The sequence below is a fragment of the Aptenodytes patagonicus genome, chromosome 24 (genome assembly GCF_965638725.1).
Source record: "Aptenodytes patagonicus chromosome 24, bAptPat1.pri.cur, whole genome shotgun sequence".
Classification (NCBI taxonomy): Eukaryota; Metazoa; Chordata; class Aves; order Sphenisciformes; family Spheniscidae; genus Aptenodytes; species Aptenodytes patagonicus.
The window spans coordinates 1,155,844-1,180,919 of record NC_134972.1 but is presented as its reverse complement, the minus strand read 5'-3'; the positions used below and the strand labels follow the sequence as shown (position 1 = coordinate 1,180,919).

Genomic DNA, 25,076 nt, shown 5'->3' with positions numbered 1-25,076 from the left:
CCCCAACCCTAGCGTGTAGGGATGTAGGCCGTGATCTTGCAATGTAGTTGGCCCCTTCCATTGTAACAAGGGATGGTAAAATTGAGGAGACATTTTGCATTTGTGTCTGAATTACCTCTAGACTAGCACTTAGGGTTACATCCACCTTCCTCATGTCTTATGTGCAGCATCTACTGCTTCTGCTGCCTCACCTGCAGCAGCACAGCTTCCTTCCTGCTCCAGGATGCCGTGTGTCAGGCATCCCATAGCATGCTCTACCATGTTGCTCCTTCGCCGAGTCTCTTTGGACTAGTTAAATCACAGGCTTTTGAAGGCTGTTGGCTTACCCTGCACATTCAGGCTGCCTTCTTGCTGACTTCTTCCACGTGAATGTAACGAAGTGGTTGATCAGTAATATTTGCCTGGCAGAGAGCTGCTATGGAAACAAACTGTGTTCTGTTTTGATGGGGATGATGGGTGATTTGGCTATCGGTGAGCTCAGGGGAGCTGCTATGAGATGTGTCAGCAGCACAGCTTCCATATGAGATATCCCTAATCCCCAGAGCTGACTTTCATGCATATATGCACCACTACCTCCATCCCTTATCCTTATTGCAACCAGCTGTGGTTTGACTTTGTCAAAGATCTGATAGAGCTCCCTTACCCCCTCTCCCACTCGCTCTACAAACTCCCATTAGTCATACTTGGGCAGCGCATGAAATAAGATGGTGATAAAGCTCTGATCCTAGACACCAGAGTCATTCCTAGGGGCTCCGTGCTGGGCTGTGAAGACTCCACTGTGTTAACCCCTTGGTGCCTCCAGGCAGAATTTCCTAATGCCCGTAAGCTATGTATCGTCTCAGGGTTGATAGAGCTCTTAGGGCACCTTTCGTCTAAGTAGAGATGGATTTATTACTGTGGTGTGTTAGAGATTAAATGGGCTTTTTTGGCTTTTTAATTAGTCAGTGGGCTGAGGAAGACAGCTCTTGTGTTAAGGCATTGGCCATTTGTGAAAACTTGGGTTTTCTGTGTATCCCATTGGTAATGCAGAGAGAATGTTATTTTTCTCCTTGTTGTTCATACTACTTAAGCTAAAGATTAACTTTGGCAGAGTGACAAAGGGCTACGTACTGGCCAAGAAACAATTCAGCCTGGAAGTTAGTGGAAGGTTTCTGACCACTGGGGAGGAGGAGCTCGTGGAACAGAAATTGGATTATTTTTTTTAAAAACAGGACAGTTTATCGACTGGTTAAATTTGGGTTGCTTTTCCCGAGGGTGGTGAAAAGTACATCTTTGATCTGATGCCAGCCACCAGGCAAATTTCAGAGCTTTCACTCATAGCATAGGTTTCTGTAATGGGCAGGACACTGCTATCTGAGCAGATGAAGGCCACCAGCCACTCCTGGACCCCTAAAGCCACTGCTGGTCAAAGCTGCAGCTGTACTGCTGATGTATCAGCAAAGAACTGTACATCACCTCCTTCCCTTTGCAGGCTCGCGTGATACTTCGAGGGGCAAACACAAGCCTTTTGGAAAAGCACAAACATTTTTAACTGCCATTTTGCTATCTGTCACGTAGCTACCTTTGCAAAAGGGAGAGAGGGTGGGCAGAGATTTGTGGGAAGGATGGTTGTTTTGGTTAATCCTCTCAGCTTTCTACAGGGTTTGCACATCTCAAACATTGGAGACACCATTACTGACTCGGGTGGCTGAAGCTCGTGGGTTGTTCAGGAGCGCAGTACTGCTTTTGCAGCGGGTTGAGAGCTCCCGGTGTAAATCCAGTTCTTAAGGCAGTGCAAAACAGTAAATCTAGGCTGACGTGTCTGCATGGGGGTGAAGCAAAGCTTTGTACTTCACTGGGAGCGAGTAGGGTCCAAGGACTTTGTCTCTTATCCCAGTTGTGATTTAGAGCTAACTGCTGAGCTGATGGCAGCCCAGATACTCACCAGTAGTTAAAAATAAACTGCTTGAATTTCTCTGCCGATAATTAAAGCAACTTTTTATTTTTTTGTGTGATTTGATGTAAAATCAAGCCAGGGCTCTCTCCTCCTCCTCAGCAGTGCCTGCCCAGTTTGTGACCCATGAAGTCCTGCAGGCTTTTCGTACTCTCTCAGCAGCAGTTCAGTTTCTGAGATGCTGGCTTGCTTCTTTTATTTCACTGTGTCTAGTGAAGATCTTAGAGATCCCGTGCGATCAAATAAAAATTTGAATGCTATTCAAATTACTGGGAGGAACACTAAACCTTCAGATCCAAATCTCTTGTTACCCTTTGAAGGCTGTTCTGCATCTGTAGCACTGGTGGAGTATCCTGTAGCTGCCTATGAACCCAGTTGCTGCTGGACCTAATGTGTTAGGCTAGAACGAGGATTAGACTGAGCAGATGGTAGAGGCAAGCAGGACCATCTTGTTGTCAGGAGGTGTCTCTCCAGCCATGGCAGACTGTTGGTCCTGCTTCTTCCCGTCCTCAGTTGTACGCCGTCTCTGGAAGGTGCTCTAATTTGGGATGTGTAGCACAAAGCATCTCTGATCCATGCGTGGAGTCCTTGGTTGTCACTGTGTACGTGCCAGCAATAATACATCTGCACTCTTTGGACACCTTTTCTAGCATGTCCAGAGGCACAAAGTCACTGCTTGAACATGAGGTGCCGAGTACTGAAAGCTGCTGAGTGGTGCTCACAGGGGATCTTGCCTGTGTCATCGTTTATTTGTCACCAAACAGGGGAGCGGTGTTTACAGAGCTCTCTGCAGTGGTTTGTGTTTGCTGCCCTAAGAATTTCATTTGCTCTGTTCACAAACAATTGCAGTAAACAGGCTGTAGTAATTGAACTTTCAATTTCCTTCAGCTTTGGCTCCGTAATCACCTTCCCGGCTGCATTCTCAGGTGTGGGGCTTTAGAAACCACATCTTTCAAACTCAAATATTTTAAGGGGAAGGGGATGTCTTGTTTTTGCAGCAGCCTCTGCAAAGCATGCTTTCTATCTTGGACATCCAGGAAAGCTACTGCACCAGCCATTTACCAATGCTTTGGTTGTCTTTCCCAGTCGATCACGTGGTTCCTGAGCCAGGGACCAGTTTGCTGACTGCGTTCGACCAGTGGCGAGAATGGGCAGACAGCAAATCCTGCTGCGACTACTCTTTGCATGTGGATATCACCGAGTGGCATAAAGGTGTCCAGGAGGAGATGGAAGCTCTGGTTAAAGATCATGGTAAGTTCAGTTACTTGAAAGCTCAGAGAAGCCTTTCCCCTCTTTATTTTTTAGGACTGGCTCTTGTGAAATATTTTACTCTTACATCTTAATAAAGCTGTAAGCTTTATTATATATTTATTATAAAGCCCTGACATTAACTTGGGCCATTCCGGCTTCTTGTGGAGGTTTGGACAGTCACTGTTGTAGAGGGCTGAGGGGGATGGTATGCACTGGTGTCGCTGCAATGTGTTAGGTGGGTGAGCATTGATTTTGAAGAGGTGAATCTCTTGCTGCTGCCGTGCAGAGGAGCACCTTTGTTCAGTGGAGGTCCTTTGATTTTCGTTAGAGCAGGTAGGTGATAGGTTTGGCCATTAAACTGTTGTAAACAAGGGAAGAATCAGGCCCAGAAGGAACAATCCAGCACTGCTTGCTAAAAGTGGAGAAGAGCTGAATAAAATGACCTCATAGGTTTTTCCCCTCTTTAATTTCCTTGACGTTTCATCCTTAGGCTAGAGTAATTTTCCATCCTGTTTGTAGTTTAAAAAAACAACCATTTACATCCTAATGAGTGCTTTCCCACACGTGCTGGAGAAGAGCTTTTACTGGTTCAGAAGGCAGGAGAGGGAAAGCTGACTTAGGAGCACTCCCTGTGTCTTGGTCAGTACATAGTGGAGGAGGAGGACATGCTTACAGACAGATTTCCCATCGCTCTCGCAGGAGGGAGTGGGGGATCAGGCAGCCAGGCCCAGTCTCTGCTTTTGTGTGTGATGCATTTTGCTTATTTTTTTACTCAACCTCCTACAGTGCTGAATCCACAGAATTATTCTTATTTCAATGTTAAGTGGAAGCCTAGGGGTTTAGCTGTCCCCACGGCTGGAGTGCAGGCTCCTCTGTTCTCATCAGTTGTGTTAATAGATGCCACATGGCTGAGGAGATCCTGGCTTTACGCTGTGATCTGTTGAGAGTGTGTGTGCCTGTGTGCACGCACATGTGTGTACACATTTCACAGCAGATTAAAGTAATTTATTTGTCTACCCATTGTTACTGCTTGCAGGGGGGCTGATTGAGGGGGGCATCTCTCTATGAGGAACAGTGTGTTTTGTAGCTTTATCTGTGCCTGCAATTTGTATGTCAAAGATAATTCATTTGCTCTCTTTGCACCAGGTGTGAACTCCTTCTTGGTTTACATGGCTTTCAAAGATCGCTTTCAGCTAACTGATTCTCAGGTAGGAAAGCTTAATATTCACATGCTTCTGTCACTGCAAGCTATGCATTAGTCTCTTACAAGGGTTTAATTTCAATACACTTGGATCTGACATTCTCTTTTGGTTTTGGTCTTTGTACGTGTAACAGTACCTAAGATTTGCAACAGTACCCAGAGCTCTGGTTTGAAGATTTTTTTTTTTTTTTTTTTTAAATAAAAAAACCCAACCAACAACAAACCCTGAAAGACTTGGCTGGGGAAAGCAATGGCAAAACCCTCGTTTTGAGAGATCTAAGGTTTTGTTCCAGCTCCTTTGGTGTGGAAGCAGTGGCAGTTTTATAAATTGCTGCTTTATGCCTAGGCGCAGAGCAGGACAGTGAGATCTCTGGCATAACTGTCCTACATGTTTATAAGCTGAAACTGATCCTGGTCCAGAAGTGGGTTTCTGGCTTTGGCATTAGAATCGCTGGGACCTTAAAAAAGGAATTGCCCTCCTGTTTGCTCTTCTAGTGGGTACGTTTGGGTACGTTTAATTCTTGAGATGGGCAGTTTATATTTCTAAATGTGGTGGGAGGAGAGGAATGCCTGGGAGTCATTTGGAACAGTGTAGGAGGCAGTGGTATATGACAGTTATCTCTAATGACTCTGGTAAGCATTTTAATGAGTGACCACTGATGGAGCAGGCATCAGTTGTGGGTTACTCAACCTGAGCTCTCTCAAACTGGTTGCTGGAGTGGGAAATCACACTGCTCCCGTCCCAGGCAGCGAGAGGGGTGGGTGCAGGTTCTTCATGAAAAACAAATGTAAGGGTGTTTTTTTCATGCCAGGCACCAGTAAATGAAGGCATGAAAGAGGTACAACTCTGTGAGCTCCTTAAAATCACTCCAGATGTAGGCCTGTGCAGTTGCTGTTTCTTTCTCCAGCATAGTAAATATACCCAAACCTGGCTTTTGAGTAGTGCTGCTTTGCCATATCAGTAGCATCTGACTATACAGATTGGGAAATTTAGTTGTAGGCAGGAAAATGGATCATATCTATCCAGCAAACCACATCTTATATTTCTTAATGCTTCTCTTTTCCATTCTGCAAAATTCTGTATGCTGAAGGAGTCTGGAGTGTATACTACATAATAGGTGTGTACCTGAGTGTACACTTGGGGTATATTTTACTGTATGGTTTCTGTCTTCCAGATATATGAGGTCCTGAGTGTAATCCGGGATATTGGTGCGACAGCTCAAGTGCATGCTGAGAATGGTGACATCATTGCTGAGGTATGTTATGTTTATTCTGTGGATTATTAACTTCAAAATGCTGGGAGGGAATTAGATTCTAAGTCCTTCTTTGCAAACAGAAAATCACCAAGACTTTTAAAAGCATGGCATAGCTGTATCAAGGATGCAAGCAGAGCTGTGCATCAAATCTCATCCCCTTCATTGTCACTGATAAAGCAGTTTTTCATGGCAGCTTTCAGTTTGTGGTGGATATCGGCCATCCCTGCCTTTCTCCGCATAAGTGAAAGATTGCGTCTGGGTGTGACTGTCACGGCATACAATAAAATGTTCTGCGGTAACTAAGACCAGGGGGAGTGGGAAGGGAAATAGCTTCATACAGTACCTGCATGCTGACGTTTGGGATCTGTTCATCCTTTAAAAAGCAACAAAGAAGAAATGTTAATAATGTAATTGGATTTAATCTGATCTCCAGCTCATTTTATACATTATGTCTCAAGCATGCAAAACTTGGTGTTGCAGAGGACTTCTGCATTGTCTGACTGGGGAAGTTGAGACTCAGACACCTGAGTCTTTGAGCCCAGTCACCTGCAGCTGCAGGAAGATTTTTTCATGAGGTACTGTTTTGCCACATCTTAGAGATTACTTTATAGACGCAAATGAGTAGTGAAAGTTGAGGGGCTATGAACCCAGTGTTGAAGCAAATCAAAATAAAAGGTTTCCCTGACCTCCTATGAACAAATCAGCAAGGGTTTTGCGAGCTCTGGTTATTCTCAAAAAGGGAAGTTGGACAGGGCTCTGGTTGTAAGGCCCTTAGGTAAAGTCCCATGTGATTATTAGTTAGCACAGATGCCTAGGATCTCACTTGTACCTCTTTCAAACAGCTGCGTTTGCTGCAAGAGAAAATGCTTGTTGCTTTACATCTTTTTCCTGCTCTTTTTCCTCTCTGCCTTAGGAGCAGCAGAGGATCCTGGAACTGGGGATCACAGGCCCTGAAGGGCATGTGTTGAGCAGACCTGAAGAGGTGAGGACTGCCTTTGCATTTATTCTCCCAATTTATAACATTTCTGCATTGCCATCAAGTACTTCATATTGGGATGAATGTGGCTGGAAGCACGATTTCATCCTGGCTGTAAACTCTATTGCTGCATGGGGTAAGGGAAGAGGCTAAGACACTTCTAGGGACTAACTAGTAACTAGTCCCTTCTAGAGACTAACTGCTGTGGGTACTTACGAGGAATTGAGGAGCCCCCTCAGCATCTGTACTGGAGAAGGGGACATCTCCAGGGAGTAATTCATCCAGCCTAAGATTTGATTCACCCTCTGGAAAAACTCATCTCTTTCTGTTGATTATTGGAGCTAGTCTATAAAGGCTCTGCTCACACATCAGGGATCTAAAGTGAGGTGAGATATGTTTGAACCACAGAGCCCATGATAAGCACTTAACACAGGGAGCTGTTGGTACTTAGCACATCTTCAGTTCAGCCCTTTGATAGCCCAAACTGGAATCCTACATTAGGAGGTATAGAAAATGTTGAACCTGAAGCACAGGTAGAGCACAGTCTACCTGAATCACCAATTCCTTGATTCAGCTGCTGCACAGGAACACTTTAAGATGGAGTCCCTGAAGAATTACATGTTCTGATGATGTTGGTCTTTACGGAGCTAGACCCTGAAGTTCTTGTAGTTTCCCATCGCTTTCAGTCGAGTTTTGCATGAGTAAAAAGCCTTCAGAATTTGGATTTATGTAGGCAGGATTCTGCCACTGACTTTTCTAGATCCCATTTCTTGGACTACTCTCTCAGTCTTTATTTTATCAAGACTTCCTCTGAATCAGCAGAAATTTTTACTATATGCCCAAATCCTGACATTCTGTCTTAGGCAATTGCATAGCTTCCATTACCATAATATTTGATCATTTGATGAACATTTTACTGATGATGGGTTTTTTATACCAAGGGACTGAGTAGTTTGCTGAAGGCACAGAAAGTATGTACCAGAGAGGGGAGCTAATTCTCAGATCCTAGCCCAGCACTTTAATATAGTTCACCTTCATACTTCCCCATTGATTTCTCTAGGGTCAAGCACCCCAATCCCTCTCACTCCCTCTAAGTCTTTAAAATAAATCTCAAGGGTAAGAAAGAACCTTAAAACTTTGCTTTTCAGGTTGGTTCTCATTGCATTCTTCATTTCCAGTCTTTCAGTATCTCTAAGCTAGACATGTCACCATGGCATTCTGGGTTTCTGAAGTCCATCCGTTATGTACAAGCAGTTCTTTTTGTTCGTCCAAGATACTGGGGCTTTGCTGACTGCCAGATGCGGCAGCTGGAAGCTGGGTGTGTGAGATCATCCACACGTGCCCCTCATGATCCCTCTCTATTTCCTCCCCTTGGTTCAGACAAGCAGCATCCAGAGACATTTCAGTAGGAATATAAATCATTCAGTTGCTTCATGCAGAAGGGGGAAAAAAATGCTTGACTTGGGCAGTATGTGAATCCTCACAGAATTTGAGTTTGGCTCCAGGAGCTGGGATTTTTTGCTTCCTGGAAGTTGTGAGCAAACACTTGCACTGAGCCTTCCACCCACCCACTCCTGCATTTTTTTTTTTTTAACATATTTTTTAGCTTGCATCAGGAGAGCAGGAACAGATGCCGACATGACGCTTGGGGCTCATCTGTGGAGCACCCCTAAACTTTTGTTGACTTCAAAGGAAGGCTGCTCCTTACCTTGAAGGATCTGGCTGTCAAACTAGCCAAGTTTTGTCTGGCTACTTCAAAGCTCATCCTTAGTAGAGCAGGAGCTTTAAAGTATGAACTGTGTGAACTGTGTGGCTCCCTGGCTTCGTTGGTCTGTTACATCTGTCTCCTGCACTCTGCAGAAATGTGTTCTTCCTCAGTGTAGCAAGGAAGGCTGCCTGAGGACACGTGGCTGCCTCAGATGAGGATCAGTAGAGCCTCCTCCCGCTGTCACTGGGCAGCCTCTGTGCAGCTGAACTCAGCTGTGCTGTCTTGCCCAGAGTGGAAGCACTTGGTCCAGAATTCTCCTCCTTTAACGTCATAGGAAACAGAGCAGGAAACGATGTCATCTGGTTCCTTCCCCTCCTTTTCTCCAACGTGGGAGTAACTTCGTGTTTTTAAAAACATACAACTCCCTTTAAGCTGGCTGATGACAAAGGCCAGATTCTGAGGGTGGCAGCAGATCCATAATTCCTGTTGACTTCAGTAGGAGCAGATGTTTCTTGGTGTCCCTCTGGGTTGCTGTTAACGCTAGAACTGGCTTTTCACGCTGCCCTTTACGGAGTGTAAAGCCTGTCCTAAGGACTTCATGATGGTTGTCATCTTAAGAGCTGCTTAATTCAGACCTCCATCTACAGCAAACTAGCAGGAGTTGTTGAACAAGTCTAAAATACTTACTAAATCAAAACTCCCACTCAATTCAGTGAGACTTACGTCAGAGTGAAGCATTCAGGGTCTGGCCATGTGCATTTGTGTCTTACTTGGAGCGTACACATCTTCTGAATTCCCAGGTTGAGCAGAAGGCATAAATTAAGGCTTAGGTTTCACTGCTGACTCACGGGTTTAGCTTGCTCACCTCAGTAACCTGGGTTGAGCCATGGTGACAGTATTCAGCACGTTGTTCCAGCCAGCAAAGGGAACCTTAATTAAGACATCACCATCCCAAGTCAGCATCACCAACACTTTCTGGAAAACTCTTCCCCCTCATAGCTCAGATCATTCTGTGATGACTTTTCGGAGCGATCCATCATTTTTTGTTTTTATTTTAGCCACAAAAACGCTGAAAGCACAGGCAGTCCAAGTGCTCCAGGAAATGTCTGTCTTTTTTTCCAAGAGAACTGCTGTGCTAGGGCTTCTAATGCATGCTGGTAATTGCAAACATTCCCCTTTGGACTAGTCGTTGGGTTATTGTTATGTGCCTGTCACCATAGCATCTGGGCACAAGGCATGAATTCAGTGGCCTTGTTCTCTTCTGTGCAGAAAATATTCTCCTCCTGCTTAGCAGTTGCTCAAATGCCTTTTGGTCAAAAGCCTGGAGATGCGTGTTGTTTTATCCCTGCTTTGCAAGTGGGGAAACTAAGGCACAGTGTGGAAACGTGACTTCCAAGTGTTGCAGTGACAGAGCTGTGTGCAGGCCCACTTTAAATGCGCAGTTTGCAAACTGATGCCACTGCCTGGAAGCATTGGCCCGTCTGAGTTCTCCCCTTGTCTCTCAGGAGGGACAAGTATGCTTTTCTTGGCTCTTCCTTTCAGCCTCCGTCTTCCCTGCAAGTGCTGCTGGCTGTGGCATACTCGAGTCAAATGTCCTGGAATAAACACCCTTCCTTGCAGCCTTTTCCATTTGTGTGGGGCAGCTGGGCCAGAAAATGTCCCCTTCTGTACATCACCCTGCCTGGGGAGGGTTAGTCACAAGCCCTGGCATGGTGACAGGCCAGGGCTTTAACCCTTTTGGCACTAGGGACCAACCTGCTGGCTCTGGGGGGCTGGTTTTCTTTTAAAAACTCCCAGCTGTTGTCGTGTTGTTTTTCTTGAGCAGTCCAGCTGCAAACAGAGCAGTGTTACAGGTGGTGGCTTTGTCAGCGTGAGCAGAGCTGTTCAGGGCACTTGGACATTGGTGTGGCGAATACACCGTTTCCTAAGCTGGTGGGTCCTTAATTTCAGGTACTTCTTTCAGTGGATCAAGCACGGTGCTAGGAGCCAGCAGTCAATGCATTCTGATTCTGGGACTGATGATGGTTTAGAGTGCTTGGCCTGCCATAAGTCATTGTAGAGCAGATTTTCAAAAGTGCTGAGCCTGTGCCAGTCCCACTGGAGTCCACGGGGGGTGCTGGTAGCCTCTTGCGTTAGGGAATCAGGTGGCTGATTGCTCTGGGTTTCCGTTTCCTCTGTTGTTCGCTTGGAAAAGTCTGTGGTATTGCAGGCTCAGTTCTCCATGGTAGCAGGCACTATGAGCATTACCCTGTTGTTAAATCTGTCATCTGGACTGCTTTGATTAGGATGTGTGATCTGTAAAAGTCTGCAGAGTGATTATGTTCATTCTAAGACTGTAGTCATAAAGTGACCCTCAGTCTCGCTGAGGTTATCTCTCTACACATGCAAGAAAAAGTAGTTGATTTATGGGGTGGTTCACACTCTGCCAGATCCCAAGCCAGATACTGTAGTGGAGGGTACAATTTAGGAGGCTCGTTTGCAAACGTGGCTTACCAGAGTATGTGGCTACAGCATCTCTCTTCCGCGTGGGCTGGAACATGAATAGTTCTGTTGAGTCAACATGTAGTTGCTTTTTTTTTGTCTAGGTTAAAGAAGGGCCATAATCATTCTGACCTTGAGCACCTGGAGTGTTATTTTAGGACTTAGTCTGCTTGCAGAGAAACTTTGAAGCAGCCTGGGAGAAAAGGTAGTAAAGAGAGGGGACTACAGCTTGATGTCGTTTTAATTGTTGTGATGACATTGCGCATTTTTCTGGCTCAGAATCGGAGAGGTGGAAAGTCTCTCATCTCGGCCCTGCACACCCTGTTTTCCCGTGAAAGCAGAGGGCGGTGACCCTCTGAAGGTGAACGGGATATGCTAACGTGGGGATGCTACTAACTTGCTGCTGACTTTGTTTCTCAGGTGGAGGCAGAGGCTGTGAACCGGGCAATAACCATCGCCAACCAAACCAACTGCCCCCTTTATATCACCAAGGTGATGAGCAAAAGTGCCGCTGATGTCATTGCTCAAGCCAGGAAAAAGGGTGAGTTATTTCCCTTGGATGGAAGCACCCTATTAGCTCATGCAGTTCAACTCCTTGCCAGCATAAGCTTCATCCCTACAGGAGAGGTTTCTTTTTCCAGTGTTATTGTCCAGGCTCTTTTTTAAAAGGTCCCAAGCAACTGCTTCTGTCTCATCTCCCACAGACAAGTATTCAGTGGTCGTATCAGTGCCAGGAGCTGGTTCTTCTGTCCAGCCTAGAGCGCCTCTCTTCACACTCATCCTCCCACATTGAGCCATACGCCTTCATGTTACTGCAGAGTAATTCCATGCTGCCTCCATTTAATGAATCCCTCTGGAGATTGCAAGCTGTGTCCTCCTTCCAGCTGCTGTGGTCTTTCCTTGGTGCTTTCTGCTGAGCTGCTTCCTGGGGTCAGAAGTGATTCCAAGAGTCCTGACGGAGGTCTCTGACTCACGAAACCTGTTGGATTTAGTTGGAGTAGCCAAAGAGGTTACCGATTCCAGCTATGCTCTGTGCTCCTTGCTTGTGAAATAGATACTCCTCGTGTGCTGTAACTCACAGCCTGGCATCCGAACAGGGATTGGGATCAGTAGTCTGGGTTAGGCTGGGAATTGCAATCACCTCTGATAACTCTGCTTGAGGATGCTGCAAGAAGCAAGACTCAGACCTGGGGTGGATGCTGCTGCCTTGTGTCTCCTCTTTCTAACCGAGGTCTGTGAGGGAGCTGAGCTGGTCTGAGTGATGCAGTAGCTTCTCCCGAGTCCTGACCCTGCTGTCTTGCCCCCAAGGAGCAAGGGTTACAAAGCACAGTGAGTGCCTGTCTCCCTGCTTTATTCTGTGTCTAAACCCTTCATTTCTATTTAAAGCAGCTCTGAGTGGGTGAGTAAGCAGGAGGGATGATTTTCCCCCTTCTTTCCTCAGAAGGGTTGGATTTAATTTTATGCAGTCTAAATAAGCCTGAATGGATATACAAATGACATCACTTTCCATCTGGGTGTTTGGGGTGAGAAGAGCTAATTTCCTACCGCAGCAAACAGATTTGTGTTTGTGTATTGGCTCAGAAGTATTTTGGTCCCATGACTCCTGTTAAATGAGTTCAGAGTTGATGAGGAGGACTGATTTCCAAGGCATCTCTTTCTGTTCATGGCGTGGAAGCGGCTCAAGCTGTTTGGGATAAACCTTCCTCTCCTAGCTCCATTAGTGGAGATCATGCTGAAATGAGAAGATGTGTTGACATGCAAAAGTGGCTGCATGTTGCATTACCCCAGAAAACAACTTGATGTGGCTGTGCAACTCAATCCTATAAGCCAGGGAAGCACCTCTTCCTTTTTGTAGGTAAAGTATTGGAGACATATGCACCACAGAGATGCAGGATCAACAAAAACACCCTCTTCCATGCTTGCTGTCCTCTGCGACCACTAGGTGGCAAGTAGATATAGGAGCATTGGGATGAGGGACCGTACACTTACATCGCAGAAGCCATAAAACACAACCTGACTTGGGTGGGAGTTACCCTGCCTGTGAAAGGTGCTGGGATTGTCCCAGATGAATGATCCACAGAACTCATTACTTAGCCTCCTGAGTGAACTGGCATATGTGGTTTTCATTCAGATTGCATTTTCTCCTTATAAGGAGAGTTTGGGGTATAAATGGCATGCCATTCTTTGTTCCTTTATTTAAATAATTAAATTTAAATGCTGTGCAGTTACCCAACTGGTTAACCCAGGAGGGCCACACACACTGGCCTTGCCCTCCCAAGCAACAGAGGAGACATAACTGAAGACTATCCAAGGCAAAAACAAAACAGAATTGATTTGCTAAATGGAAAAGAACGAATGTTATTTAAAGCCAGATGTTCCCAGTGGCATTTGTATGGAGGAGATTCCCTGCAGACTCTGTCATTGGCAGATCTGGGAGCTTAAAACATCGCTCCCTGCAGAACAATCCTCCCTATGTATTGGCCCACAACAGGCCTCCCGTTAATAGCCAGCGTGTGTTTTGCCTTGTTCTGATTTCATAACCCTATTTGTGGCAAGTGATGTCAGACGGCCTCTTCCTCTGCTGGTGGATCCCCTCTGACAAAGGCTGTTCCTACACCTTCTGTTCCAGTGTGGTCCTGGAAGCAGAATGAAGCCAGTTAATGCATCTTTCTGCCTCAGCTAATGCACTCTTTCCCAGCTAGCTTGAGAGCCTACAGACATAACAGTAGCTCAGACAATGTGGCGAAAGAAAGATCAAATTTTTTTTACTCTGCATGATGAGGTGTGTAAGACCCTGCTGACCAGTTCTGGGGTTGCCTTTGCCAGTCTTTTCTGACTGAAGTATTTAGGGTTAGTATTTTAACTACCCACGTCTTTTGCAGGCAGATACAAATACATGAAGTGTCTGGGCTCAGAAGCCAGATGGATAGGCACTTTACAGAGATTTCAGGAAGGTTGCATTTGGTGAGCAGATCTGTGGGGCTACCAGCCTGCACTGCTTTTGAAGTTGCAGCATCTTGCATCTGCTTGGTGTGCAGATGTTGCTGGTGCATTCCAGCTTGCAAAGTATCATGGCCTTAAGGATCCGCTGTTCCTTCATGTGGTTCCAAAAATGTTAATGAAGAGGAAGGATGCACTGGTAGTTAGTGCACTGGACGGAGAGTCAGAAGATCCAATTTAATTTCCTAGTTCTGCTACAGATTTACTGTGCACCCTCGGGGAAATCACTCGGTTTCCCTGAGCTGCATTTGTGAACCAGAAGCACTGATACTTCCTCTGTGATAGGCTTTCTCTGTAGGCAGGAAACTTTTCTGATAGGAGTTTTCTCTTGTCTGATCTATGCGCAGAGCCTGCTCCAATAAAACCAGCCTTGTTAGATCTTTAATACATACACATTTATAAAAATATCGCAGGCGCTATTTTTTTCTTTTTCTTCCACCATCCCTTTTGTATCACACTGGATCTCCTCATGCTCTTACAGTTCCCCTCAGCCTCTTTCATAAGGTTCTTGGCCCAGGATATAATACAATGAATCTTTACAGTAACCCTTTCAAGCACAATTAATCAGCACTGACCTCAGCAATTGTGTAAGGGCATTGTGCACATTTTGCTGCTCCATGCTCTTATCAGTAACGGTATCTTTATTATTAACTCAGATATTTAGATGTTTGGATACTTATTTCGAGGGACTGATTTTTGGAGAATGCTCAGTGTTTCTTTAGAGATCTTAAGACAGGCATATAAAATTAAAGGCTTGCTTGTGAAAACATGTCCTTAGTAACATAATATAGTTCGAGGAGCATTGAACAGGCCAGGGATTTAATGATGTCTGATCATCTGGTTATGCAGGCCAGTGAATTCAATCCAATGTTCCGTCTCTGTGATCACATACTTAAGAGGAAGTACCAAGAAACCCTGCAGCGTGCAATGCTGGCATTACTTACCCAACTTGTCCTGATTCAGAAGGATGCTTTATGCCTGGAAGCCAGGCTGGAGATGCATGTTGCTTGGTGCTCACAGTAGATTTGTCTGTATTCCTGTCCTGTAGGCACTGTGGTGTATGGAGAGCCCATCACAGCCAGCTTGGGTACCGATGGATCTCATTACTGGAGCAAGAATTGGGCTAAGGCGGCAGCTTTTGTTACTTCCCCACCACTGAGTCCTGACCCAACCACTCCTGATTTTCTCAACTCGCTACTGTCCTGGTGAGTAGAGTTCTTTGTGTTGAAGAAGCACATGCTGTGCTTCATCATGAGACAAGTGGGTGATAAAAATAATAGCTGTTGTTGCCAGCAAGCAAAAGGCTGTTTTACCTTTAGGAGTAAACCTGTGACAATAAAGTATCTTAAATACCTGTCATTGTCTTTTCCAGTGGAGACCTCCAAGTTACTGGCAGTGCCCACTGCACCTTCAACACTGCTCAGAAAGCTGTTGGGAAGGACAACTTTACCCTGATCCCTGAAGGAACCAATGGGACTGAAGAGAGGATGTCCATCATCTGGGATAAGGCTGTGGTATGTCACATGTTTCATAAGCTTAGGCTGCAACTAGGCATTCAGAGCTGAAAGAGCTGCGGCAGTGTGTTGTTATCTCCCCCTGGATGCTTGTTATGGTCCTTCCGCTTGAGGTTTTTGCCCCTCTAGAGATCATTGGGAATCTGCTGTGCTGTCAGCTATTTGCTTTCGGAGTGGTCCCCACCTGGCTAATGCAGTGACTCCTTTTGTCTTTCCCCAGGTGACTGGCAAGATGGATGAGAACCAGTTTGTCGCTGTGACCAGCACAAATGCAGCTAAAATCTTTAACCTGTACCCACGGAAGGGCCGTATTGCAGTGGGCTCGGATGCTGATCTGGTTATCTGGGATCCTGACAGTGTCAAGACAATCTCTGCCAAGACTCATAACATAGTAAGGATATTTTCTACGATGTGAGCTCTGCTGCTCATTTCCTCTTCTCTTCCTTCAATGCCAGACTGTGCTGCCAAGAACTAGAGCTCATGACAACTCAGGGCTTTGTTTTCTCAATGCCCCAAGCCTTCTCTGGTCTTACATCCAGTACAGCTCAGTTGTGTGAGCAGAAGGGAAGACGACTGAGTCCAAATCTTAAATCACATGAATACCCAGAGATTCCCCTTGGAGCAAAGAGCTTGTCTACTCTTTCTGAGTGTTGGATGCTTGGATCTGAGCACACAGAAAGCTCTTTAAATCTTCTAAAATATCAAAAGGCCTCTTATCACAATGTATCATTTATGATCCCTGGCTCGCTAGCAGTGGGAATGTCAATGCCCCTTTTCTGTTTTGGGGTCAGTGAAGCTTGTCAGCTCGTGGACACCTTTGCTGGAGATCTGATCCAGATCAATGAGTCTGAGTGGATTTACACCACGTACTGACCTGGCACGCGTGCCTGGAGTCATGCTTAGACATGATTTTACTGGTGATCATCCCAATGTTAGTTGGCACAGGGAGGCAGAAGGCAGCACCCAGACTAACCAGACCTTCCCCTTGTTTCTTCTGCGGCTTTGTGGTGGCACTGTTAGAGGCACTGTTTGCTTGTGGCCCACAGCTGTTTCCCATATCTTATACCTGGCTCCTACAGTGGAAAAGCTGTCCCACCCTGTGGGAAACTGCAGAATGGTCCTAGTGCAAAGGGCTAGTTGGAGTCTCCCTGTGACATTCGAGCACTGTCTCCAGAGAAAGCAACCACTGTTTGCATTTGTTGACGACTTGTTTCATTGCTGGCGATGAACCTATGGAATGTTTCCCTGGAAAAAAACCTCCTTGTTCTTTTTTCCGTGAATGCTTTCATTCACTCTGGAGCTGAAGGAGCAAAATTTTCTTCCACGCTTGGATCCCTGGGCACATTCACAAAGAAATTTTTTTTAAAGGTTTGGTTCACTTCCCTGTGACTTAACTCTGTGTCAGAATTGGTCACAGATGGCCTGGATTCATCCTGCCTGTGCTTAGACTTCTGACAGAGACAACCAGACTCAGAAGTCTGGTCACTTCAGTCACCTTAGAGGTGCTTCCAGACTGATCACACCTCCAGTCTGGAGAGGAGTGACTTAGAGGAGGGAGCCCAGGGACATATCGCTATTAGGTGCCAAATTTAGTGGTCTGAACCTGGATTTGTTCTTAGGAATGGCTCAGAGAGCTTGGAAGTAGCTTGCTGGATGGAGTATTTGAAAGTCATTGCCATTTAATGGCTCTTGTCTTTAGGAAATGAATTGGACTCTTTAAATTTCCTAACACAAAACTCAGAGACTTTATCTTTTGTGGATATGCTGCAGTACAATCAGGATTGACTCCATGATTTTGCCATAGATCTGGGCTAGGCTGAAAGAGAACCAGGTCCACTGTGGAACGACAATTCAGAAATACTTTATATGCTAAGGACTGCAGATCCCCCTGAAACTCTTGCACTGTTTAAGAGGCCTCAGCACTCAATGATCAGCTGTTGCCCAAGGCTGCATCTTGAAGTTGTGCCAAGACTATGGAGGATGAAGGGCTCTCGTTTTCAAGTGGTTTGTTTAGAGTTTGAAGGGCTGTCTAAGAAATTGCAGCTTTTTTTCTTACATGTCCAGCTCTAACCTCTTCCCCTGTCATTGCATCGCCTGTTATACCTGGCATTACACTTGTTGGGGTATTTTTTTGTGTCTCATGCTGCACGTGTGCCTTGTGTTAGAGAAAAAATTGATAGGAGTGATGCCTTTACAGTCAAGGCATCCTAGTTTGGTCAAGTATAAAACAAAAGCCCCTTTCAAAGTCAGGCAGAGCAGTTGCTGTGACACAGGGAGAGGTAGTGATTATGTGGCATCAGATGATTGTTACTTTTTTTAATGCTAGAGCAACATACGGATATTGTCCAAGAATTCACACTGCTCTTGCCACTGTCTGGCAAGGAAACATTAGGAGCTAGAGAGGGAGATAGTGTTGTTCTTGGAACCAGCCTAATTCATAAGCTTCTAACCAAGCCGCCTCCTTTGCCACCACAACTTTTTTTTCAGACTGGACCTGGTTCAGTGTTGGTTTAACCGCCATTCTAGCTAATTGTAAATCTGCAGTCAAGCCTACCCATACTTATAACACACTTCAAGAGCAAACTCCATTATTAACTCAGTAAAAAAGACCTGGATTTGTCTCAGAGATGGTCACTAGAGTAACAGTCCCCAAATAACATGGTTGTAGTGCATCTCATTCCGGGATGCTTCATGGGTGGGACATTTACCAGTGATTCCTTTAAAACTTGTCTTTTTTCCGTGGTGTAATGTTTCCAATCCTGTTAATTGAGGATGAGCAATCCCATTAGAGTAAAACAAGATTGTCCTGGTCCCTGACCTATCAACCAAAACACTGGTTTGAAATACAGCTTTTCAAAATTATCATTATTTTTAGTATGAAACTCAGAGAAAACTTTATTTGGCTCCTAAATCCCCTGCAATTCAGAAGAGATAGGTGCCTAAATGCATTTAAACAGGTAGGCTTTGAGATATTCTCATTTGAAACTGTATTTCCTCTTTAAGAATCTCGTTGCAATGGAAATTTTGCATGAGTAAATCCTTAATAAAGTTAGACTGATAATAAAGACCAGCCTTTCTATTAAACCACAGCATATACAACTCAGGTAAATGCTGTTGAGTTTGCTTCCTTAAAATTTTGGCAATTAGCATGACTGGTGATTGCTAATTAAAGCACAGCAGGCTTTGCTGGGATGAGTACGTTTGCCTCATGTTGTGTTTTTGTTTGTTCTAGTCTCTGGAGTACAATATCTTTGAAGGCATGGAGTGCCGTGGGTCTCCCCTGGTGGTTATCAGCCAGGGGAAGATCGTGCTGGAGGATGGGAATCTCCATGTCACCGAGGGATCTGGACGGTATATCCCCAGGAAACCGTTCCCTGACTTCGTTTACAAGCGCATCAAAGCAAGGAGCAGGGTGAGTATAAATGGTTGGATGCACATTTGTTCTCTCACTGAAAATCCTGAGTTAAAGCGGGTGGAAAACAGATGCTATCCCCTGGCTCACAGACACACACTTCTGCAACAGAAAATGTTCCCTGGATAGGAGCCATATTTATCTCATTCCTCTTTCATTTTTGCTATTCGCTTGAGTCATTACAGGAATATTCTTTGGCTTGAGCTTGGATTTTCTGCAAATTTTATTTTTCTGCTCTTTAATTCTTCTGTGTTTTGGGACACCTAGACAGAGCGTGTGTCCAGGAACTGTCCAGTTTGGACATGGGTCAATCTGCAAATAACCCGGCAGGCTTCTCCTGTCAAAGAAGTACCAGGAGAAGTTATTGATAGCATTTATATATCAAACCTTTCAGCAACAATTCAGAATTCTCATTTATTGTTACAGATACATTATGCTGCTTTCCCTTCTGTCAGATATGATCAGATGCTCTTGTCTGATGACTGGTGAGTCACAGGCACAGCCTACTGACTGTTTAAAAGTGAGAATTTTCTATTTTTAAGAGGCTAAAATTGTTGGAAAAGTGTTTTTGTAAAATACACCCATTCAAAACAGAAACTGCCTTTTGATATGCCTTTAGTTGGTAAAAACTGCCAGAGAAGATGACACTGAACTCAGCTGCAACTTAGTTGCTGAGAATTTAAGAAGTTTATTTCTAGATGAAGGCAGATTTCTGAGGAGAAAAGTATTTTGATGTTTGAAGTGTTGCCCTCTCCTGGACAAAACCAGAGCTGTGTTAGTTCTGCTGACCATAGGTAATCTTCACATTCCTTGCAAATGATCTTTCCTTAATTGTTCTTTTGAAGAAATTGCAAGTTACCAAAATTACAACCTCAAATAATTTAGCACCGCAGAGAACAGATCCGTGGTTTCTTTTGTGTTCTGGTCTCCCACAGAAATACGTGTCTGACCTATAAATCCAATTGGGCAGCATCTCAGCTGGAATAATTGCATTTAACCCAATCTAGAGCTCCCAAGCTGGTGATGTGAATCTAGCCTGGCTCCCCTTTATGCAGACCTGCCTCTGCCTCAGCATTGTTTTGCTTTTTGGGGATGAGTAATAAGTTTCATTTGAGAGTTGTCAGGAGCCTTTAATACAACAGCAGGGAGGTTGAGATCATTAAAGGGCAGAACTTGCGGTGCAGGGGACAGACTGGCTGTCTTCTGTAGGCTGCTCACACCAGCTAGCAACTACCTGGAGCCACAGCAGTCCAGAGCGCATTTCATTTTATCCATGCTGCTTCAGAGACCAGCTACCACCCAGGGATCGGCACGGAGGAGATGATGTACACTTTCAAATCCTCTTACCAAAGACGAATCTTGAAATGTGTGTCTTTGGCTTAGCAACATCTGGCCAGCTGTTTAGTTCTGTTTTGAAGGCTGTTTTGACCCTGAAGGCTGCTTGCTTCTGTGTTTTGCAGCTGGCTGAGCTGCGGGGTGTGCCTCGAGGCCTCTACGACGGACCTGTCTGTGAAGTGTCAGTGACACCGAAGACGGTCACACCAGCGTCTTCAGCTAAGACGTCTCCTGCCAAACAGCAGGCCCCACCCGTGAGGAACCTGCACCAGTCTGGATTCAGCTTGTCTGGTACACACTTCTATGGGGCTAAATTGCTTTGAAATCATGGCTTGTTTATACTCCCATACTCTGAATTAATTCTGCTGAAATTGGAAGGCAATGAGAGAGACTGTGATGTGTTTTTAGCTTGGAGGTTATCCCTTTAGAAAGGAAGAAGAGCAGTATAGGAGCTATTGTAAAGTCCTGCTTATTTTCATGCCGTGGCATGAATGCCGAGTACCCCATTGCGTTCTGGGCTCGGTCCTCAGCCGGGTGTCTGAAGAGGGCAGATGGCACCAACTTCAGCGGAGCTTTGCCAGCTGAGACCAGCTGTGGATCTGGTATGTGGCAGATTTGGTTTCTCAGCGTGCTGTTTCAGTGCAATAAGGGAAGACTATGAAAAGGAATAAAAAGGCTCAGTAGTGCAGAGTTATTAATGCAGAACAGGTTTCAGCAGAATTAAGGCACTGGAGGCCAGTAAGGGCTTTTCCTCCAAAGATGACGCATTTTGGTGCACACGGTTGGAGCCTGGCCTAAGAGGACTTGATGGGTTTCAGTGCAGCTGTGCTCTCCTAAATCCCTTGTCCTGCAGCTTGCTCATCTCAAACTCTCGCTGGCCTGGGGGATCTGACGTTGCTTCTCTCTCCCGCAGGGGCACAGATTGATGACAACATCCCACGCCGCACCACTCAGCGCATCGTGGCACCGCCCGGCGGACGTGCCAACATCACCAGCTTGGGCTAAGGACCGACCCCTTCTGTGCCCGCCTAGCGGACCAGGGGACAGGGGCACCTGGAGACCCTTTTTGATTCTTTTAGAGCCTGTGACAGTTACTGCGGGCAACCAGTGAGGGGGGGCTGAAGTAAGGCGCCTCTTTCAGTCCCCTCAGATTCCCTCCTCATCTTCACCAACCCCTCTCACTTCCCCCCTCAGCCCCTACACATTTAAAGAAATAAACCCTGTTTTGACACCTCTGACATGCAAAAGTAAATGTAAAGAGGATGTTTGAGATATGTGGCCTCTGTCCCATTCAGCATCTTTCTTTTAATAAAGGAAGGATAAAGTGAATTTCCCGGGAGCTGCCTTTAAGACACACACAAAAAAGGAATCAATAAATAATAAATGTAAAAAATAGCTTTTTTTTTTTTTTTTAACGTCAAGCAGAAGAGTAGTTCAAGGGTTTTAAACTGGATATTCTATAGGGTTCTGTGTTCCAGCAGAATAGCTAGGCAAGCACGGAGGGACACGAATCCCAGCCTGTCTGTAACCATTCCCCACCACCGCCTTTGAGGTCACTGTATAGCTATCTGCTGCCAAGAGAGAGAAACAGGATCCAGCACTAGGAATTGACAAAGCGCATCGCACCCAGCCATCGGGTGAGCTAGAATCGTTGGGGACTTTGGTTCTGTTGGGTTTTTTCATTTTTTTTTTTTCCTTCTGGATTTTGCTGCAAATTAGGTCCTTGAGGAAACTTTTTTTTTTTAATTTTGTGTGTGTGTTTTTAATATGTTTGTATCATTGTGTTTACGAAGCCTTACCTGAGAACTGGGGATCTCCCTGTTCTTCCCGGTCCTTCCCGAACCTCATTCAAGTTACAGACTCCCGCCAGTGTCACTGCCACCCTGGTACTTCAGGTATTCCTAGGTTGCATCATTCCAGCCAACGCTTGCCACTTAGCTGCAATAGGAGGTTGCGGAGCAGGTTCATAAGCTATGATCTTCACTTCAGTGTACTAGGTCTTGAGCTGGTGCAAACAAAGGGGCTGGATTACCAGCTGAGGAGCTGGGACAGAGTTTCTTGACAAGTTTTTAGCAGTTAGTTTGTCTTCTGTTCCTGGAGGTGGAACTCAATAAGCAGGGGGCTGTGGGCAAAGAGCAACATGTTGCTTGAATGATTTCTGTAGCAGCCACGTTCCCCCTTCCTGGCCATCAATGAGTGGTTATTTAAAACTTTATGAGAGCTTATCTTTAGCTCTCATCGAAAGGCCGGTCAGTTGAGCGTGTGCCTGAGCATCTGTGGCAATTCCAATTCGAGTCCAGAGGCCCAGCTGTTGTAGCTGTGAGCCTCAGAGCAGCTCGATGGGTCAACAGCAGCTGAGAATCTCTCATACACGGGGCGAATTTCAAGTCACTCATTCCTTCAGGAATCTGCCTTTGTGCAAATACTCATGAGAAAGCCTGGTGGTTCCCCACCCTTCCTCAGATGCCTGCCGCCTCAGATTTGAGAAACCAGAGGCCGTGAGTGGTCCTTGAATGAATTTAGGAGCCCCAGCTTCTGTGGCAGTCAGTGGGATCTGGGCATTTAAGTATCTTCTGGGATTGAAGGTCTTCTAGCCCTAGTATTGGAGGCTCGTTATTTTCAGGACATGGAGAATAAATCTGCACCGTTAGATTCCCACTTAAACTTAGCTGGAGGGCTCGGCGGTCCCAAGGACTTGGCCTGTCTCTTAGCACAGAGAGCTTTTCTACCCGCAGTTAACACAGCATTACCTCCACTGTCTGTACGCCCTGGCACTTGGCTGCATCTTCTGCTTTCTCTTCTATTTGTACTTTGCCACGTACATTGACCTTGTTTTTCCGTATTTGTGAGTATTTTCTTAAATGCTGTTTACAGGTTCTTTTAGGGAAAAAAACTATATATATGAAGGCTTTTAAGAAACAAGTACCAAATTTGTTGTTATGAAGTATCAATGCTGGGATTTGCAAAGGATCTGGAAGCTATGTAGGTACCCAAACCCTCCCAGCTTCAGCACCTAATTCCTTTAGGCCCCTTTGAACACAGAAGTTAAGAAAAACATTGCCATACTCATCCCTGCATTTTGCATTTAGGTTTAACTCTTGGGTCTTTTAGTTTTGCATAAAAGAGTTTGCACTTTGTTTGTTAAGTAATCCGTGAACTTAATATATATTGCAGCTATTTTCATTTTTTTCACCTATATGTTAAAATCAATTTGAACGAGTTGGGGAGAAAAAAAAAAAGAATTGCAGATCCGTTTCAATTCTACGAAACACTTGCGGCTCTTCAGTATTCACTTAAGTCTTCCTTTTTTTTTTCCTTCACTGACTCATGATGACTTTTTAGTTTTAATTTGTGCTTCAAAAGGAAAAAAAAAATCACAAAAAAAGATTTTTGCAGGCTATGTAAGCATGTTTTTTCCTGTGAGAGCTCGTCTGCTTTGTGTCTGTTTAATGAATGTCATATGTAAATGCTTAAAGAAAAAAAAAAAGACGATGACTTAATTAATTAATTAACCGCAGTGACTTGAAGCTCTAAAAATAAAAAGTAGGATTTAATACTAGCTGGATTTAACCCTTGGATTTGTGATTGTGAACCATGAGTGGAGGAGCTGTAAGTGCTAAAGCTGATCATGTGTGTAGACAAAAAGAAGTACTGATATTTGACCATTGTCTCAATGGCAAAAAATCCCCACCCCAACCCCAAGTCTTGTGTTTTATTCCTTAAGAACTCTGTGTTATATTACCATGGGAACTCCTAATAAAGACAAAATGTTGTTGTTTCACTAGGTGCATCTGTGTCTCAAGGTGATAAGTGTTCTGTGTAACTGCGTACCTTGGCTGGTGCCTTCAACAGATAAAAACACTGAGCTCTGAAATCGGTGCTAATGTAGGCTGATGGTAGTCCTGTGTAGGAGTGAGATGTACAGTAGCCACGGTTCCTTGGAAGATGGTGCTGGTAAAGAGGAATCAATGGTCCACAGTGTAATTTCCTTAGAGAAAAGCAAGCCTCTTCTCAGGGCAGTTGTCTGTTTAAGGCAGTATTTGGCAAAGCAGAGACATTTGCCTGAAAACTGGCTCTGCATTGCAGAGACCACTGATGAAATGCGAGCAAAAAAGAAGCTAAAACTATTGGCATAGCCCTCAGCCCTCCAATGTGTTTCTACTTGGACCCTCGTAACAGCGGTGGAGGAGGGGAGAGAAAGTACAGCCGCAAATAGAAGCCACACACAGATAACTGAATGGGGAGTGTTAGAGCTGGCTGGAAAAATGCCAGTGAAACTTTCGGTGGTGGTGGTTGGGTTTGACTGTGTCGCAGAGATGCTGTGAGTGAGATTGCATCGGATCGTGGGAAGGGCTCAGAAAGAGCCAGCATCGCTGTCAGCCGCTCAGACCGTTGGTTGCTGCATCCCTACATCCACCAGATCAACCCTCTCGGTGGTCTTCCCCCAAATCCGTGCACAGCTGGAGTTTGCAACTGACTTTGCAATGATGTTTAGCTCTTGCTCCTCATCTGAACAAAATCAAATGTTTAAGCACTCTGTGAAATGCAACTAGCTTTCTCCACACAGCTTTAAACCTGGCACCCCTATCCAGTGGGAAGTTTTAAGAGGGTTTCCTTTTTTATCTGTTGAGGGGGGCAATGGTCATCCACTAATAAAAAGACTTCTGGTTAATGTGGGGATCGTGGCTCTGTCACCAATGACATGCGGTTATTTGGCTGCTGGCAGCTTAAATTAGATATTAGCATATATGCAATCAAATCCCTTAGAACAGTGTTGGTGGGTAGCTGTGCATAGGATTTATTAGCTTGTCCCAACAATCATACCTCAGTGAAAGATGCATTCAGCCTAAAGCACTGGTGTTTAGTTAACACACATCTGCAGACACTCCATTTGTTTTTATTCTATCATTATTTCTTCCTCCAGCACCTAAATTGGAAAGAAAGAAACCTCTTCCCCAGGAAATCAATTCCAGGGACTCAGTGAACCTGGTCGATGTTGGAACAGGCCA

At 45.1% G+C, this 25,076-nt stretch overlaps 1 protein-coding gene across 3 annotated transcripts in view; it reads left to right on the top strand.

Annotated features, from left to right (window-relative positions):
- Positions 1-23,848, top strand: part of DPYSL2 (dihydropyrimidinase like 2) — a 56,456-nt gene extending 32,608 nt beyond the window's left edge. For all 3 annotated transcript variants that reach the window (XM_076359048.1, XM_076359050.1, XM_076359051.1), the window contains 11 exons: positions 3,020-3,184; positions 4,331-4,392; positions 5,561-5,641; positions 6,555-6,623; positions 11,227-11,347; positions 14,855-15,011; positions 15,179-15,320; positions 15,541-15,711; positions 18,553-18,732; positions 20,193-20,358; positions 20,981-23,848. In XM_076359048.1, coding sequence (XP_076215163.1) covers positions 3,020-3,184; positions 4,331-4,392; positions 5,561-5,641; positions 6,555-6,623; positions 11,227-11,347; positions 14,855-15,011; positions 15,179-15,320; positions 15,541-15,711; positions 18,553-18,732; positions 20,193-20,358; positions 20,981-21,072 — 1,406 coding nt within the window. In that variant the 3' untranslated portion in view covers positions 21,073-23,848. The remainder of the gene's footprint in view (positions 1-3,019; positions 3,185-4,330; positions 4,393-5,560; positions 5,642-6,554; positions 6,624-11,226; positions 11,348-14,854; positions 15,012-15,178; positions 15,321-15,540; positions 15,712-18,552; positions 18,733-20,192; positions 20,359-20,980) is intronic.
- The last annotated feature ends 1,228 nt before the right edge of the window (positions 23,849-25,076 follow it).